This window comes from Podarcis pityusensis (assembly GCF_964106645.2).
Source record: "Podarcis pityusensis genome assembly, chromosome: 3".
NCBI lineage: Eukaryota > Metazoa > Chordata > Lepidosauria > Squamata > Lacertidae > Podarcis > Podarcis pityusensis.
In genome coordinates this window covers 103,820,867-103,838,355 of record NC_138026.1, presented here as the reverse complement: position 1 = coordinate 103,838,355, position 17,489 = coordinate 103,820,867, and the positions used below count along the sequence as shown (strand labels likewise).

General features: G+C 43.7%; 2 protein-coding genes across 5 annotated transcripts in view; one reads left to right on the top strand and one right to left on the bottom strand.

Moving 5' to 3' along the window:
- The window catches only part of PIGF (phosphatidylinositol glycan anchor biosynthesis class F), a 45,596-nt gene extending 28,651 nt beyond the window's left edge, over positions 1-16,945 (top strand). For all 3 annotated transcript variants that reach the window (XM_080998205.1, XM_080998204.1, XM_080998206.1), the window contains exon 6: positions 16,574-16,945. In XM_080998205.1, the coding sequence (XP_080854331.1) occupies positions 16,574-16,687 (114 nt within the window). In that variant the 3' untranslated portion in view covers positions 16,688-16,945. The remainder of the gene's footprint in view (positions 1-16,573) is intronic.
- The window catches only part of RHOQ (ras homolog family member Q), a 31,848-nt gene continuing 27,245 nt past the window's right edge, over positions 12,887-17,489 (bottom strand). The window contains exon 5 of one of the 2 annotated variants that reach the window (XM_080998211.1): positions 12,887-17,286. In XM_080998211.1, the coding sequence (XP_080854337.1) occupies positions 17,254-17,286 (33 nt within the window). In that variant the 3' untranslated portion in view covers positions 12,887-17,253. Of the gene's footprint in view, positions 17,291-17,489 lie in introns of both variants that reach the window. The other variant, XM_080998210.1, reaches the window with a different exon arrangement.

Genomic DNA, 17,489 nt, shown 5'->3' with positions numbered 1-17,489 from the left:
CCACCCAAGCTTTTGTTTTGTTTTTTTTTATAATTTTTTATTGCGTTTCTTTTCATAATTTGTACATTCCAAACAGTACAGAAAGAAACTAGTACAAGAAACAATTTTATGATTTTCTTTTTTTTTTTTTTAACAAAATAAAGAGAAAAAACCATTGGACTTCCCCACACCCTCCTGGTCTGCGTTCTTTGTAATAGCAATATCAGCAATTTGTTACCTTATTTCAAACCTTATTACAACTTTCAATTATTATGTATCCGTATTCAATATATTATTTCTCAATTTTGATACCTTTTAAATAAACATAATATGTTTGGTTCACTTTGTCTTCTTTTCCTCATTTATCACTTATTTTACCATTTGCTTAATCCTATTTGCTAAAAGCATAACATTTCCAATAACATGCACTATCTTAAAATTCATACAACTTGTAATATTTTTGCAAATAGTCTTTAAATTTTTTCCAATCCGCCTCGACTGATTCTTCGTCCAAATCTCGGATTCTGCCGGTCATTTCAGCTAGTTCCATGTAGTCCATCAACTGCGTCTGCCAATCCTCCAACGTGGGTAGATCTTGTGTCTTCCAGTTCTTTGCGATGAGTATTCTTGCTGCTGTGCTAGCATACATAAACAAAGTTCTATCTTTCTTTGACACTTTCTGGTCTACCATACCCAGCAGGAAGGCCTCTGGTTTCTTGGGGAAGGTATACCTAAATACCTTTTTCAATTCATTGTATATCATTTCCCAGAAGGCCTTCACTCTTGGGCAGGTCCACCAGAGATGAAAGAATGTCCCTTCTGCCTCCTTACATTTCCAACATTTATTATCAGACAGGTGATGTATCTTAGCTAGCTTGACTGGGGTCATGTACCACCGGTATATCATTTTCATAATGTTTTCTTTCAGGGCACTACATGCCGTGAATTTTATTCCGGTGTTCCATAACCTTTCCCAGTCTTCAAACATAATGTTATGTCCAACGTCCTGTGCCCATTTTATCATGGCAGATTTAACTGTCTCATCCTGTGTATTCCACTTAAGCAGCAAGTTATACATTCTCGATAGTATCTTAGTTTTTGGTTCTAGCAATTCTGTCTCCAATTTCGATTTTTCCACTTGGAAACCAACTTTTTTGTCCATTTTAAAAACCTCTTGAATTTGAGCATAATGTAACCAGTCTCGCACCTTGTTTTTTAGTTTATCCTGACTCTGCAGCTTCCAATTGTCTCCAATTTTTTCAATTATTTCCCAATATTTCGGCCAGTGGGCCTCCATATTGGGCCTTTTTCGTGCTTTGGCCTCCATCGGTGATAGCCACCTCGGGGTTTTACTCTCGAGTAAGTCTTTGTATTTCGTCCAGACTGCAAAAATTGCTTTTCTGACAATATGGTTTTTAAACAATTTATGAACTTTAACCTTGTCATACCATAGGTACGCATGCCAACCGAAAGCATTGTCAAAACCTTCCAGATCTAGGACATCAGTGTTTTCTAGCATAAACCAATCTTTCAACCAGCAGAAGGCTGCAGATTCATAATACAGCCTCAAGTCCGGCAGGGCAAACCCTCCTCTTTCTTTCGAGTCAGTTAATATTTTAAACTTTATTCGAGGCTTTTTGCCCTGCCAGACAAACCTGGATATATCCTTCTGCCATTTTCCAAAACACTCCACTCTGTCCACGATCTGTAGGGTTTGGAACAGAAATAACATTTTCGGCAATACATTCATTTTTACAGCTGCAATTCTACCTAACAAGGAAAGTTTCAATCTTGACCAAATTTCTAGATCCTTTTTAATTTCCGACCAACATTTTTCATAGTTATCTTTAAATAAATTCAAGTTTTTGGAAGACAAATAAATCCCTAGGTATTTCACTTTTTTAACCACATTTAATTCTGTTTCTCTCTGGAACCCCTCTGCTTCTGTAGATGTCATATTTTTAGTCAAAACCTTAGTTTTTTGTTTGTTCAACTTAAATCCCGCAACCCGACCAAACTCTGCTATAAGTTCTAAAACTCTTTTTGTACTGGATTCTGGCTCCTGTAATGTCAAAACTAGGTCATCTGCAAAGGCTTTCAGTTTGTATTGTTTCACTCCGACCTCTATCCCTTGTACCAGCCGGTCCTCCCTTATCATGTAAGTCTGATTTCTAATTTCAGAGCATTATGGTCGGAGCATGTTTTTGGGCAGATTTCCACCTTTCTGGTCTTGGGTGCCAGGCCTCTAGACGTCCAAATTTGGTCGATCCTTGTCCATGACAGGTGGGCCTCAGAGAAAAAAGTTCCTTCTTTACCTAGGGGGTTCTTTGTCCTCCATATGTCAATCAGATCCAAATTGTCAATCAGTTCAAAAAAGGTTTTAGGCAGTCTGCCATCTGATGTTAGGTTTTGATTTTGAGACTTATCCATATGTGTAGACACGACTCCATTCATGTCTCCCATCATTATGATGTTGTTATAGCCCATGTAGTCCAACATAGTCTCATGCAGCTTCTTAAAAAATTCTGATTTCCCATCATTTGGCGCATATATTCCTGCTATCAAAATTTTTTCTCCTTGTGTCTGGATTTCAATCGCCAAAATTCTTCCTTGCTCATCTTTAAATACAAATTTTGGTGCCAGGCTCTCCTTGGCATATATCACCACGCCTCTTTTCTTGACCTTGTCTGATGAGATAAATTCTTGGCCTAGTCTTTTATTAACTAAGACTTTCCTATGGAGCCTGGTCACATGGGTTTCTTGTAAACAAATAATGTCCAATTGTTCTTTCTTCAATATGTGAAATATTTTCCTTCTTTTTTCCGGGGAATTTCCGCCATTTATATTCCAACTAAGTAGCTGCAGAGACATCCTGTACTATTTTGTTGCACCTAGAGTGGTGTGTCTTCTTTATCCTCTAATCCCGAGGGTGTAGAACCTGGTCCGCCTCCAGACGGTATCCCAGCTTGTGGTAGAGGCCAATGTGCTGCTGCTTCTTTTTGGAGGTCTTCTCCGTGGTCATGCAGGAACTTTTGTAAGTCCTCTGGTGTTCTTATTTTTACCTTCTTCTGCTTGTAAATAAATGATAGTCCTTGTGGGAACTCCCACCTGTAACGGATTGTGTTGAGTCTCAACAGTCTTGCCAGTTCTGAGTAGGTGGCTCTCAGGTCCAATAACTGTCTAGGTATGTCTCTGTAAATTTCCACCCTTTTGTCCTGTATCTCCAGTGAGTTTGCAAAGTGTAGGCCTAATATTTTGTCTCTCTCTTCCCTTGATCTCAGAATTATCAAGCAGTCTCTGGATCTGTCCTTCCTTACCAATCTTCCCAGTCGAAAGGCTGAAACTATTTTAAAATCACTTTCTTCCTTTATGCCCCAGAATTTTGAAAATTCTGTTGTCAAGAATCCAATCAAATCTTCTTGTTCAATTTCTGGAATTGCCCTCAGTCTGAGGTTATTCTGACGATTTTTCAGTTCCACCATAGAAAGGTAGGCTTGCTGTTCACCAATTTGTTTATGCAGAGGCTTGACTTCTCCTTTAACTTCCTCGACCTCTTTTTTAGCTGCCGTTGCTATTTGAATAGCTTCCCCAGCTAAATTACGATTTTCTTCTGTTGCTCCTTGCAGTTTTTCAATTGCCTGTGTATGCTGGGAAACCTGGTCAGTCAATTTCTGAATCGAGGATGTGGCTTGGTCAATTTTTAATGATTGATTGTCAACCTTTTGATTTAAAGCTGCCAGTTGCTCCAAAATTTGTTTCAGAACTCCCTCAGATCCTCCTGCTGCCATATCTTCCTCAGGATTTTTGAGCTTTTCGACTTCTGCCTTTTGCACACCCAGCACAGCTGGAACCGAAGATCTGCGTCCCTGAGTCAAAGTTGTTTGTACAAGCTGTGCCTGCTTTTTTTCTTTTTCCTTCTCCCTAGCCTCCTTAGCTTTGGTTGCTCTTGTCTTTCCTGTACCGCTCATCAGTCAATGTTCAAGGTCAAATTATTATTGTCCCATGGGAAAGACAGATCCAGTTTAAAAACAATCCAGTGGGAGAGAATAAACATAAAAAGCTGTTCCCAGGCCTTTATATTCCCAAAATCCTCTAGGGGGAGTGCCACCAAAGTTCAGAAAGAAGAAGGCAGCTTTTCCGCCATTAAAGTCCCTGTTATGTTAAATAAAATAAAATAAAAAATACAATAGTCCCGGAGCAGTAATAAAACCAAGTCCTGTAGAGTACTTTTAAACTTTTAACAAAGTTTCAGAAAGGTGCCTGCAACTTGTATCCAATCCAGCTTGTTTAAGCTCAAAAGTATCACTTACATCTCTAAAAGTTTGTAACAGTTCCGCAGTTAAACAGTTTCCCCTCCGGCAGCCCGACGATTTGGAGTTTAACTTTCAATAGCCCCTAACCAAGGGGAGTCTCTCCCAAATTCCTTTTAAAAGTTTACTCACGCATAAGTCTATTTTTCCTCTTTAACAGTCACTTCAAAAAGTGCATGAAAGTCCCTCTTTAACGCTTCCCTTTTCAGCTGCTTTCCGCTTCTCAGGTCTTTTGCTTTGATCTTGTAAGCAGTACCGGAAGGCTGACTTCCTTTTTATCGTCTCCCGGTTTCAGCCAATTTTTTAAAGAATTTACTCCCCGTATTTAAGGTCCTTACTCACGGATTTGTTGTTTCAGCCAGATATTTTAAGGAAGAAAGGTCGGCGCTGGTCTGTGACAGCCGCGCGGCTTCGCTTCCGCAGAAAGAGCGATAAACTCACAGCACCGCTCCCCCTCCTTCACTCCGGAGCCCCTTACGGGGTTCCTTCCGCGATTTCGGGGTCGCTCCAGGTGCCCGCCGAGTCCCACGACCACGGGCTCACTCTGTCCGTGGTTTTTCTTGGTGGGTCGTCGCTGTGCCGTAGCGAAACGACCCTTTCCTGCGGAGCCCCTCTTCAGAGAACGAAGAGGACCGCCATCACAGTTTCGCGCCGCCTCCGGAAGTCCCCACCCAAGCTTTTGGAAGGGGCTGCGCTGGTTCCCAACTCGTTTAATCGCTCCATATTCATCACTACCAAAACCAATTCTGGTTTCTTCCCCACATGCAGTTGTGAAGTGGGCTCTGTCCACAAAATCATATTCCATAATAGCATTTCTTAGTCTTGAAGGAGCCACATCACTCTCTGCTGGTTTTGCTGCAGCAGACCCAACACAGCTCCCCCTGTGAAAGTTATTGCTTTGTTTTCTTTATTATCCTATTTTATAGGGGAAATAGAAAGAATGTCTTCCTCTTGTTTACGATGCAAAAGCAGCTTGTAAATGGGCATTCATCTTGGTATTGTACTAGACCAAGGCAATGCAATAGATGGGGAGCCACTGGAGCGGAAAGATTTTATTGGGAAAAGCCAAACTTGTATCAATGATGGACTTCCAGAACTCAAAAGAAATACTGGTTGCGGAAGTTTGCCTTCTTGGGAGATCTGAGGCTTCCCAAAAAATATGTTGCCTGTGAATCAAGAGAGAAGTGTGAGGACATTTGGTTGTTGTTGTTTAGTCGTTTAGTTGTGTCCGACTCTTTGTGACCCCATGGACCAGAGCACGGCGGGCATTCCTGTCTTCCACTGCCTCCCGCAGTTTGGTCAAACTCATGCTGGTAGCTTCGAGAACACTGTCCAACCATCTCGTCCTCTGTCGTCCCCTTCTCCTTGTGCCCTCAATCTTTCCCAACATCAGGGTCTTTTCCAGGGAGTCTTCTCTTCTTATGAGGTGGCCAAAGTATTGGAGCCTCAGCTTCAGGATCTGTCCTTCCAGTGAGCACTCAGGGCTGATTTCCTTCAGAATGGAGAGGTTTGATCTTCTTGCAGTCCATGGGACTCTCAAGAGTCTCCTCCAGCACCATAATTCAAAAGCATCAATTCTTCGGCGATCAGCCTTCTTTATGGTCCAGCTCTCACTTCCATACATCACTACTGGGAAAACCATAGCTTTTACTATACAGACCTTTGTTGGCAAGGTGATGTCTCTGCTTTTTAAGATGCTGTCTAGGTTTGTCATTGCTTTCCTCCCAAGAAGCAGGTGTCTTTTAATTTTGTGACTGCTGTCACCATCTGCAGTGATCATGGAGCCCAAGAAAGTAAAATGTCTCACTGCCTCCATTTCTTCCCCTTCTATTTGCCAGGAGGTGATGGGACCAGTGGCCATGATCTTTGTTTTCTTGATGTTGAGCTTCAGACCATATTTTGCGCTCTCCTCTTTCACCCTCATTAAAAGGTTCTTTAATTCCTTCTCACTTTCTGCCATCAAGGTTGTGTTATCTGCGCCTAAATGGCTCAGACGGATTTGAGATGTAAGCAGTGTCAAAAACAGCAAGTGTTGTCATTCTGTGCCCAAATAGCATAGGTCTGGAGGGCTTCCTTGTGAACTTATGGCACTTCATGTTCCAGTCACAGGAAAAGGTTTAGGTTTTAATGGATTTGTGCATTGTTTCCCACTGCAACATGCCCCCAGGTGTTTTGCTCGATACAATGACAAAGAGGGCACCAGGCGGTCCTCTCTGGGGAGACCATTCCGAGAGATGGGACGCTACTGTAGAAATTAACGGTGATAGCTCATTGCTGTTCTCTGTTCTTCTTCCTTTCAAAATGTCATTTGCTTTCTGCCAGGGTAACGTGGCTTTTGGCCGAAAAAGGGGCCCCCACCCATCCTGGTCTAAAGGATCTCGCAAATATGCTTGTCCAGCTTCATTTTTGAAACACTTCCTTCCCAACTGTTGATGTCAGTTCATCAAAGAAGGGGCAATGAAAGAGTTTGCCTGAAAGGCTACTGAAATCACTACTGAAATCTCACATTTTCCTCACCATTCCATCTCTGCAAGCGTTGCAACTTGCCAGGTGGAATGACCCCCCCTCTGTCCCTGTCCCCCCCGCACACCACCCCAATTTCAGGGGGAGGTGCAAAAGCCCCATTGCACAAACAGAAGTCCTTAGGCAAGACTTCCACTGATGTGACTGGTGAGTTGAATCCACCCTTATTTTTCACTTCCCCCTTTAGTGATTTGTTTGGGGGTTTTCCTCAACACTTTTGAGGGTTTTTTTCTTTTCCTTTCTTGCAACCAAACAGTAAATTTCATGAAACGAAGAAAGATTTGTGTTAGTCAGGTAACTTCCCGCGCCCACAAATCAGTTTCCTCAAATGCGGACATAAAAACTGCTGCCTTCAGCAAAATTTGGCTCCTGCAGAGGGGAGTATTTATAATGCAATATGAGCTATGAAATTAAAGTGGAAATAAAATTAAATGGGCTGAAAATAGAAATAGTTAGGCCTCATAAATATGTGTCATGCTAAGTATCACTTAATATGTTTTCCAAAAATAGATTGCTGTCTCAAATCCCTCCTTTTTCTTCTAAAATAATGTTTACAGTCTTTTAAGAAGACGTTGCTCTTTTAACTTTATGAAATTTATGTAAGGCCCGTGATTAATAACTCAAAACCAAAACCTATCTACATAATCAGTGGCATTCCGCCCCCCGCCCCTAAAATTACTTTCTTAGTAAACTCTTTTCCTCCTGTAATGAAGGCAGCTGCGGTTGATGGAGAACAGTTTGCTTGAGGCTGCTTAGCAAGTTCCTGGCAGATGCGAGATCTGAGCCCCAGACTTTTAGCCACTGTGCTGCACCAACTCTTATTTCACAGACTTTCTAAGGCTTTCATTTCAGGGCTGCCTCAAATGCTATTTTTTGCTCACAAACAAATTGAGTACAAAATACATACATTGCACCACTCAGAAATCAATGGCCAAAGGCTAGTTTTTTAAACCTACAAGATGCATGTGAACGGAAACCCTATTAAAGACACTAAAAAGTGGGGTTCCTGCATTGCAGGGGGTTGGACTAGATGACCCTTGAGGTTCCTTCTACAATTATATGCTTCTGTGATTTGTATTTGCTGCTTAGATGAGTGAAACTGGCACCTGTCTCCTTGATCCTTGCCCATCCTGGCCCATAAAGGTGAGCTGGGGAGGACTGGACGATGGACTCCATGGGGTGGTGAATGGACCCAGCCAATATGGCCAACTATCGTCCAGTCTCAAATCTTCCGTTCTTGGGCAAGGTGATTGAGCGATTTGGATCCCTTCCAATTGGGATTCAAGCCTCATCATGGGACTGAAACTGCCTTGGTCGCGCTGGTCGATGATCTCTGGCAGGCTAGGGACAAAGGTGAAAGCTGTTTCCTAGTTCTGCTGGATCTCTAAGCGGCCTTTGATACCATCAACCATGACATCCTTCTGGACCGTCTATAGGGACTGGGAGCTGGGGGCACTGCTACACAGTGGTTCGGCTCCTTCCTCCTGGGCCATATCCAGAAAGGGGGGGGGTTGAGTGTTTGGACCCCTGGGCTCTCATTTGTGAGGTGCCTCAGGGTTCCATCCTCTCCCCCGTGCTTTTTAATATCCATATGAAGCCGCTGGGAGAGATAATCAGGGGGGTTGGGCTGGGTGTCTACCAGTATGCAGATGATACCCAGCTCTACCTCTCATTTAATTCAGAACCAGTGAAGGCAGTGAAGGTCCTGTGTGAGTGTCTGGAGACGGTTGGCAGATAGATGGTGGCTTACAGATTGAGGTTGAATCCTGACAAGACAGAAGTACTGTTCTTGGGGGACAGGGGGCAGGCTGGTGTGGAGGACTCCCTGGTCCTGAATGGGGTAACTGTGCCCCTGAAGGACCAGATGGCAGCCTGGGAGTCATTTTGGACTCACAGCCATGCATGGAGACCTGGGTTAATTCTGTGTCCAGGACAGCTGTGTACCAGCTCCATCTGGTACGCAGGCTGAGACCCTACCTGCCTGCAGACTGTCTCGCCAGAGTGGTGCATGCTCCAGTTTTCTCCCGCTTGGGCTACTGCTATACGCTCTATGTGGGGCTACCTTTGAAGGTGACTCTGAAACTACAACTAATCCAGAATGTGGCAGCTAGACTGGTGACTGACCATATAACACCGGCCCTAAAGGATCTTCACTAGCTCTCACTACATTTCCAAGCACAATTCAAGTGTTGGTGCTGACCTTTAAAGCCCTAAAAGTGGGAGAGAAAGATGGTTACTTTCCTGCTTTGGAAATTATTTTCTTTTTTCCAGAAGGAAGTGTGCGACGTGTAGAAAGGGGGGGGGGAATGTGCAACCAGGAGAATGCAATCCTTTTGGACGCACAGCTGTCCATGGAGGCGCAGGTTAATTCTGTTTCCTGGGGGACTGTCTACCAGCTCCATCTGGTACGCCGGCTGAGACCCTACCTGCCTGCACACTGTCATGCCAGAGTGGTATATGCTCTGGTTATCTCCCACTTGGATTACTGCAATGTGCTCTAATCCAGAATGCGGCAGCTAGGCTGGTGACTGGGAGTGGCTGCCAGGACCATATAACTAACCCTGGTTCCAAATAATCTACCCTGGCTCCCAGTATGTTTCCGAGCACAATTCAAAGTGTTGGTGCTGACCTTTAAAGCCCTAAACGGCCTCAGCCCAGTATACCTGAAGGAGCATCTCCACCCCATTGCTCAGCCCAGAAACTGAGATCCAGCACCGAGGGCCTTCTGGTTCCCTCACTGTGAGAAGCGAAGTTACAGGGAACCAGGCAGAGGGCCTTCTCGGTGGTGGTGCCTGCTCCTCCCATCAGACGTCAAAGAGATAAACAACTATCTGACTTTTAGAAGACATCTGAAGGCAGCCCTGTTCAGGGAAGTTTTTAATGTTTAGGGAAGTTTTAAAGGATTGATGTTTTTGTTATGTTTTTAGATATGGCTTGGGAAACCCAGCCAGATAACCAAGGTATAAATAATAAAATATATTACATAGGAATTGGTGTGAGATCAAGTCTGAAGGCAGCCCTTAGAATAAAAACTTTAATTTTTCCTGTCATTTCCAAGAAAAAGCTAAACATTTGCCCTTGCCGCTTGCAAATCCAACCAGACTGTGACATTTCTATAGTTTATTCTGTTTCTAGTTGCTGTTGAACAGAATTCTATCAAGTTTTTTCTTTAAAAAAATCTCAAAACTGTCGAATGTCTCTTTGTAGTCTTCAACCTGAATTGCCCATTACATGCAAATACTGTCCATTCCAGGATGTGAAACCACTTAGTGTAATGACACATTTTATTCAGTAACTAGACAAATGTTTCAGTGCATTCCATGAAAAGGAGACCACGCCTCTTCACCAAATGCAATGCTTGCAAACCTCAGTAAGCCGATGGCAAGTGAAAAAATCCCATTCTTCTGTTTTGTGAAATGGAAAAATGTGTTTTTATTTATTTATTTAATTTGTATACCACCCTTCATCCGTCGATTCGGGGCGGTTCACAACATAAAAAGATGGCAAAGTTTAGTCAAAATTATTGTGTGCTCCTCTGGAATCCTAGAGTTGAAAGGGAGCTAGCGAACTTAGTCCTCAGCTAAGGCTAATATAGCTTGTAAAATTGTGGACCAAAAATATGACATGAATTCAATTGGAACCAAGAATGGCATTATTAAGGGTGATTTGGGGCAGACAGTTAAAGAAGGCATCAATAGATTTTCTTTAAAAATTGCAAAGTTCAGTAAATTGATTTATTTGCATGAGGCAGCCGCCTTCATTACAGGAGAAGAGCTTACCAAGTCTTGCATAAACACAAAGTATACGAAAGGTAAAACGTGGAGGCTGCCTGCATGCCGTGCGTTTGACGTTGCCCACCAAATCTGTTTTATGTCATCTTCAAAAGCTCCACGCCTGCTTTTGACATCCTGGCAAACAGCTGAGTGCAACTGGAAAGCACTTGAACTTCTCCATAATGAGGACTGCAGGTTTAGTCTTTCTGACCTCTCTGGGGAGAGCTTCTGAAACCTTTAAAAACAGTGACAGCTCAGGGTTGTATACTGGGCCAAGTAAGCTTTTCTGGTTTAACATTGCTTGGTGGTAAAGACACCCCCCCCCCCATGATGTCAACAAGAACAAGAGTCTCCAGTAGCAGAGAGCATGGGTGAATCTGCAACCTGATGCGGATGGGGCCGGCTGTAGTGGGGACACAATTGGTAGGAAAACCTCCTGTGGCTCTGATATTCCTATATGCTCAACACACCACAGGGAATCAGTGTATGAGCATGGATGAGACTGCAGTCCCAATCACATCATACACTTTAAAGCACTTTAGCTGTTATGGCTTCCCCCAAAGAATCCTGGGAACTATGTGTTGTTACAGGTGCTGAGAGTTGTTAGGAGAGCCTCTCGCAGAGCTACGATTCCCAGCAGCTTTAACAAACTACAGATCCCAATATTTTTTGGGAGCGGGGTGCCGTGATTGTTCAAAGGGTGTAAGCATGCTTTGAATGTACAGGGTGGCTGTAGCCAGAGAGAGAAATGGAGCCAAAGTTTGGGATTCGTGGGTGAATGTTATAGGCATAGTTTGTGATAATTGAAATGGACAGAGCAATCCTGAGAAAATTGTCTAGTGGTACCGCTTAGTTGGTGCCCGGGATCCAAAAAGCCACTTATAGGCGAACCCAAGAGTTTGTGTGTGCCCCCACCGGGTTTAAAAACATTTAATTTATCAATTAATTGTCTTCTCCCCATGCCACCTCTGAAGCTCGTATGGGAAATCCTGCGTCAAATCCATGTTGGGCATGCACACAAAAGTTGTGTAGGTCTATGGCTTCTGGCCATCCCTTCTCCCCCTGCCTAAAATAGTGCAAAACAAAAGGAAGCAGTAGTTTATGCCAAGGTTTATTTACTGAACAAGCTATGCCACCGTTTTTTTGTTTTGTTTTTTGGAACTGGCTTGTCAAAGAACATTCCTAAGCTTATCGCCCAAAGACCAGGCTCTGTTCCTATTACAATGCCTCTGGCATTTATAACTGAGCAAGATGTGGGTGAACGTAAAAACGATGACTGTAGCATATGAAAAGATGGGGGAGTTATTTTTATTTTTCTGGTTCGGAAAGCACTTTTTCCAGCAAGAGGGGCAAAAAAGAAAAAAGCTATACCCTCTAGAAATCATCGCGGTAGCACTTGGCAGCTCCAGTTTTTGTTTTGAAGCGCACATTGATGAAATAGCAAGTATGCCCCAAGATAATTGATTCATAAAAGAGAAGTCATAAAGACTCCAATTTTCTGAAAACCGTCCTAGGCATTGCTAGTCTTCTGCTGCAGTCTTCACCATTCTGATGGCCTCCAGAGGCTTTGGCCTACAACTCCCAGCAGCCTCAGCCAGTACGTGCTTGCTGGGGCTGCTGGGAGTTGTAGGCCAAAAACATCTAGAGGGCACTGGATTGGCGACAGCTATTCTAGTGTATCGCTAAGCTCTTTGGACTAATGCACAGGTACAGGATTCCATCTCTTAAGTCACGACTAAGAGAAGGCTGCAGGGTCTAAAAACTATACCTGCCTCTTCTTCCTTCAGCAAATTGCCTTTCCTTGCCTAATCGAGCATTGAACCAACTTAGCCAAGTGGATTACGAATCCTGGTCAAGCAGGGCATTAGCCAATGCGCCAACATCTCCCTTAAGCATGGATAGCAGCAGGTGGAGGAAATATACATTTCCCATGGCCTTAATCTGCCCTCTGAATTGTGCCTACAAGATCAGAGCTGTTCCATTTGCCCTGGCCTTTCCTGATGGACAGATAGAGGTGGGTTTAACCCAGCAGTGATGATATCTAGGAATGCTAGATATGATATCTAGGAAATCTAGGAATGCTAGATATGATATCTAGGAAATCTAGGAATGCTAGATATGATATCTAGGAATCCATCGCTCATATTAAGAGAAGGATGCATGGTTAGCTTCAAATATACACAGTCTCCCCCCCCCCCCCGCCTTGACCAGTGGACGATAAAAGGCACCAGAAGATAACTCAGTATTTCATAAAAACCAGCATATCAGTGCCCAGATTATCCTCTAATCACGATTAGTCAATTCCTGATGAAATGTAAGTTTTATTTTGAATGAAAATGTCCAGTGGAGTTACAGCCTTCATTAGGCCACAGAACACAACATACTAGCGTTGAATATGCATTGGCTTACGTATAAGTCTCCTGCAAAAATACGCGGCACCATTGTTAACGCACGGAGCAAGCACATCTTTGGTTTGAAAAGCAATTGCGAGAGAACCCATGAGCTTTTTCTGAAACCAGGACTAGAAAAACGGAAGCAAGGTCAATAAAGAGTACCTAAGGCACCTCATGAAAAGATGATTGCTGTCATCTTCGCTACACTCCTAAAGACCTCCAAATAATGCTCCATTATACTAAACACGCAAACCGAGGAATGTGATGCTTAAGTGCAGGAAGACCGCATCGCCGTCAATTCCGGGTAGCAAAAATAAAAAGTTTTATTAACATGTCGTGAGGAAAAGATTAACAGCTAGAAGAAAAAAATTGCAGAAGTGGAAGCCACCAGCTCTTTCCCCTGCCTCCTCACCTCAAATACTTCCGTCCTGGAGTTTGTGCAATGCAAGCTTGGGGCAGAAGCGAAAAGCTGGAGAACGAAAACCCATTTTCTCACATGCCTGGGTTGCGCTTTCTTTGCTGTCCAGGAGATGGGAGAACGGGAGAAATGAGGAGAACAAATCGTGCCTGTTGTAAAGATGAATGAAGTGTAGCATATACTCGTTTCAGAAAAACACAATGCACAGTGAGGATGGTCTGTACCCAGAGTGCGCAATAAAACAGCAGAACTTGGACTGCAGCACAGTATTTTGCTCCCTCGCCTCTCGACAAGTTGCGGCTTTTAAGTTCATAAAAGTTGGCCTTTTATGTTGCGATGGAGGCGATCAGGTTTCAAAAGTGGGCGAGTCTATCATTTACTTCTTTCACTCACTGTTGAAAATCAGCCTTCTGTTTTGCCAGAATATTCAAGTCAAGGTCGGAATGAATCATTGGCACCAAGAACGTTTTCTAACCTATTACTTGGAATAATTGCTCATTGCCCAGCTAGCTGCCTGCATGTTGGTGCTTGCAGCATTCACTTGCAAGACGCCACTTTCCCACCACTCCAGAGTTCTTAAATGTTCATTCGAACGCCGTCCCTATGTATGGATTGGGATAGCCCCACCCTGTGTCCCATGCCTGGGATGTCTGCTTAGGCATTGCTTGGTACTAACACACAGTAGAGCCCAAGCCATGAAGATGCTTTCTGTGTGGTCGCTGTATGCACAGACACACTTGTGAGGAGCACGAGTTGTGCAGATCAGAGCGATGCCCATTGGGCTCTTCATGCAACGGCCCTGATTTGAATGTGACTCCAAGCACCTGACTGTCAGGGCAGGGAGCCAAGACAGTGCGCTCGGTTAGAATATTTGCATAGGGCTTCAGCATCATAGAACAAATGTGGGCCACTGTTGAACCACTGGGACAGTATCAGCATTTGGCATCAGTTCGCCATCAGTGCACACAATGATGCCATTATGTTTTAATCTACAGCAATGACTGCCCCGGCATAATAACTGCAAAGTTGGGGGACACTGCACACTACTACATACAATTGTTCCTTTGATGCTTGCTTGGGCAGGGAATACATCAGTCTTGCATCCGGGATTATTTGTATTCCACACTTGTGCAGTGTGCGAGTGCAAATTTGGTTCCCTGGCACAGATTTCATGATCTCGGGAGACTTTAGAAGTAGAAAGTTTGTCGTTTTCAGGGTTGTGGAGGACTGCCGAGGGAACACAACCAAGTAGTGTGCCACTAGTTTGCAATTACAGGCGAAGAGCCTTTTTGCTAGGAGCTACAAAGTGTTTAAATGCATGGGGACATTTCAGTGAGTCTATTTTTTATTCAGTTTTGCTCCTCTATATCTTTGCAGATATTTAAATCTTGGATTAGTTTGATCCTTCAGGAAGACAAAATTTGAGCAGGGTTAGTTTACGCCAACCACTTTGGGGTTCTTAAACCTTTGCACATACATTTATCTCTTACATTTACTTTGGGTTGGGTTCAGCGTTAGTTGATACGTAGAGTGCGGGACTTAAGTCAGCCATGACTTCACTTGCAATGCACCCATTTTTAAAGATGATTTTTATATTTTAAAAAACCCCACTATTTAACTTGGCAACTAGCTGGCTTTTTTGTTAATTTAATTTTTATGTAAGACGTTATAAAAACTGAAGAGGGAGGTAAAATCTTAGAAGGGGGCCTCTCTCCTCTCACACCGGAGGAAATCCCTCATCTAAAATGCTGCCTGCTGTGGCTTCTAACATCACAGGACAGTAGCTGTTCGTGAGTAAAAACTAGGACTACTTTGTAGTGCAGTTTGTCAGATTCTAACTAGTGGCTTCTTCTTTGCCACTAGTTAGGATGCTGGGATTAGAATGGAACCCTGTCTGATTAATCAGACAGTTCCTACTTTGTTTTCAAAATCTGAATTAAGCTTGTTGGCCTTGTGTATGTGTGTGTTTCTGCATTTCTGTTTCTGATCTCCTTGAAGCCTCTTCCCCTTTTGGCTCCCTGACTAATTTTGTTGGGCCTCATTCACCAACTTTCAGGTGCTTGCAGCCTTTTCAATGGAGAAAAGCACTTGTGGGGTAAAGGGGCGAGGGGAGAGTTATCAAACCCCAAAGATGCTGGGAAGACAACGTGCTTCCTGGCAGGGAGGCAGAGGCCGGTTTTGCAGAGACTTCCTCCCCCAACTATTAGCAACCACTCAAGCAGAGCGTGACAATTTGTCGTCTACCGAATCTTGCTTTCCTCGTGGTGTATGGCAGAGATGAAGTTAGTTCAAGTTTGCAGACCTACTTTGGGGTCTTTCCCCTCTCTCTCTACTTCTAGAATCCCCAGGTGTCCACCAGCAAGCACCAAGTGAAGAAGAGTAGCTCAGAAATAGAGGTGAACAAAGAATTAAGGGCTCTATATCAGCTTAAGAATTCATTTCAAGGCCAGAACTCATCTCACAGACCTTTCACAGAGTTATCCATTCCTAGGCATTCCCCCACACCCTTCAGCAACTTAGTTTGGCTCCAGAGTTGTGGCCTTGTTAAACAATCAGGAGTTAGAAATCCTTGGTGATCTACTGGTAAGCACCCAGAAGTCTGCTAGTAGATCTCAATCTACTTTCTGTCTATGGTCTTCCTTAGTAATGCTTTGTTCAAATTGTGCTTTGTGGCTAAACGCTTTGTCACAGCTTTTCAGCAATGAAAATCTGCCATGACTTTGGGGGGCAGGGAGCAGGGAGGAAGAAGTACAGGCTATATTAACAATCCACTATTACAGAAATAATAATAATAATAATAATAATAATAATAATAATAATAATAGCAAAGCAGGAGCACATCAGCAGCCCAGGCCCCAAAACTGGCGGGTTAAAACGCTCCACGTTAGTTCTGGGAATTATCAAGTGTCATCTGCAATAGCCAAAAAGCCTAGTTACATTTTAATGCACACAAGTTTAAAAACTGTACAACATTTAGTGTTCACGTAATAGATGCGTGATGAACCGCTAACACTTTTGGCATTCTCTGAGAAAGCAGGTCGAGCTCTGCAATGGATCCTGTACCGCGTTTTGGTTTCTTCGTTCGATTGCACGGGAAACTTGTGCTCCTCAAAGTACGTTGAGGGTCTGACCTCTTCCTTTCTCTCCTCTCTCCACATGGCAATTCTCTTCCTTCAGGTGTGGCCCATTTCCTGTTCGCTCGGAGCGACCTTTGGCTACGTGGCCGGTCTCCTTATTGCACCTTTGTGGATATACTGGAACAGGAAGCAGCTTACGTACAAAAGCAGATAGCTGGCGCAAAGAGAGAAAGCATTTTTTGTTGCTGTGCTGATTCCTGGCGTCGTGACTGCGCAGAGACCACGGTCAAAGCAGAAGGCGATTGAAACACTTTTGGAGCATTGTCAGGCCTTCCTCCTCCTCCTCCTCCTCCTCACAGCACGTTTTGCATGCTGTGGCAACATGATGATGCATCTGTCGCTTGTCCTAAATTATGTTACCCCTGAGAGATTGTACTTTTCCTTCCAGCCTGAATAAAGTGTTTGTAACAGATGCTGCTTGCTCCTTCACTGATTTGGGATTTCCCTCCCACACATTCTGGATTTTGCCCACTGCCAGTTTCCTAAAATCAGCTTCCCAATTGATCTCAGATCTGTGGCTAGAGCGTTGTTGTTGTTTTAAGTGTATGTTTGCACGGTATTGGATATTTCACAGTATGTGTGGCCATCGTCCCGGCGGGTCTCACGTGATCAGGCAGCAATTAATGCACCTCGAGCCTATCCGTTTTTTCACCGTGTGTTTCTTTGGAGTTAAAATGGCTATGATAGCTTCATCGAAAACCGTCTTCAGTCCTTTCTGGGTTAAAGCCGAGCACTCCACGTAGCAGTAGGCTCCTATCTGTCAAGAAAACAAATGTCTTTAATAGCTGCACAGGCACGCAAAGACACCTCCCTCCTCCCCAAACTCCATTTGCCAGCTTGTGGGCACCTTTGTTTTTATGGAACACATCAAGGTTTGTTTTGTCTTTGCCCTGTGAAAAACATCCTACTGTTTTAACCCTCCAGGAAAAGAGGTTACGCCTTCACTTTGTCTTTCG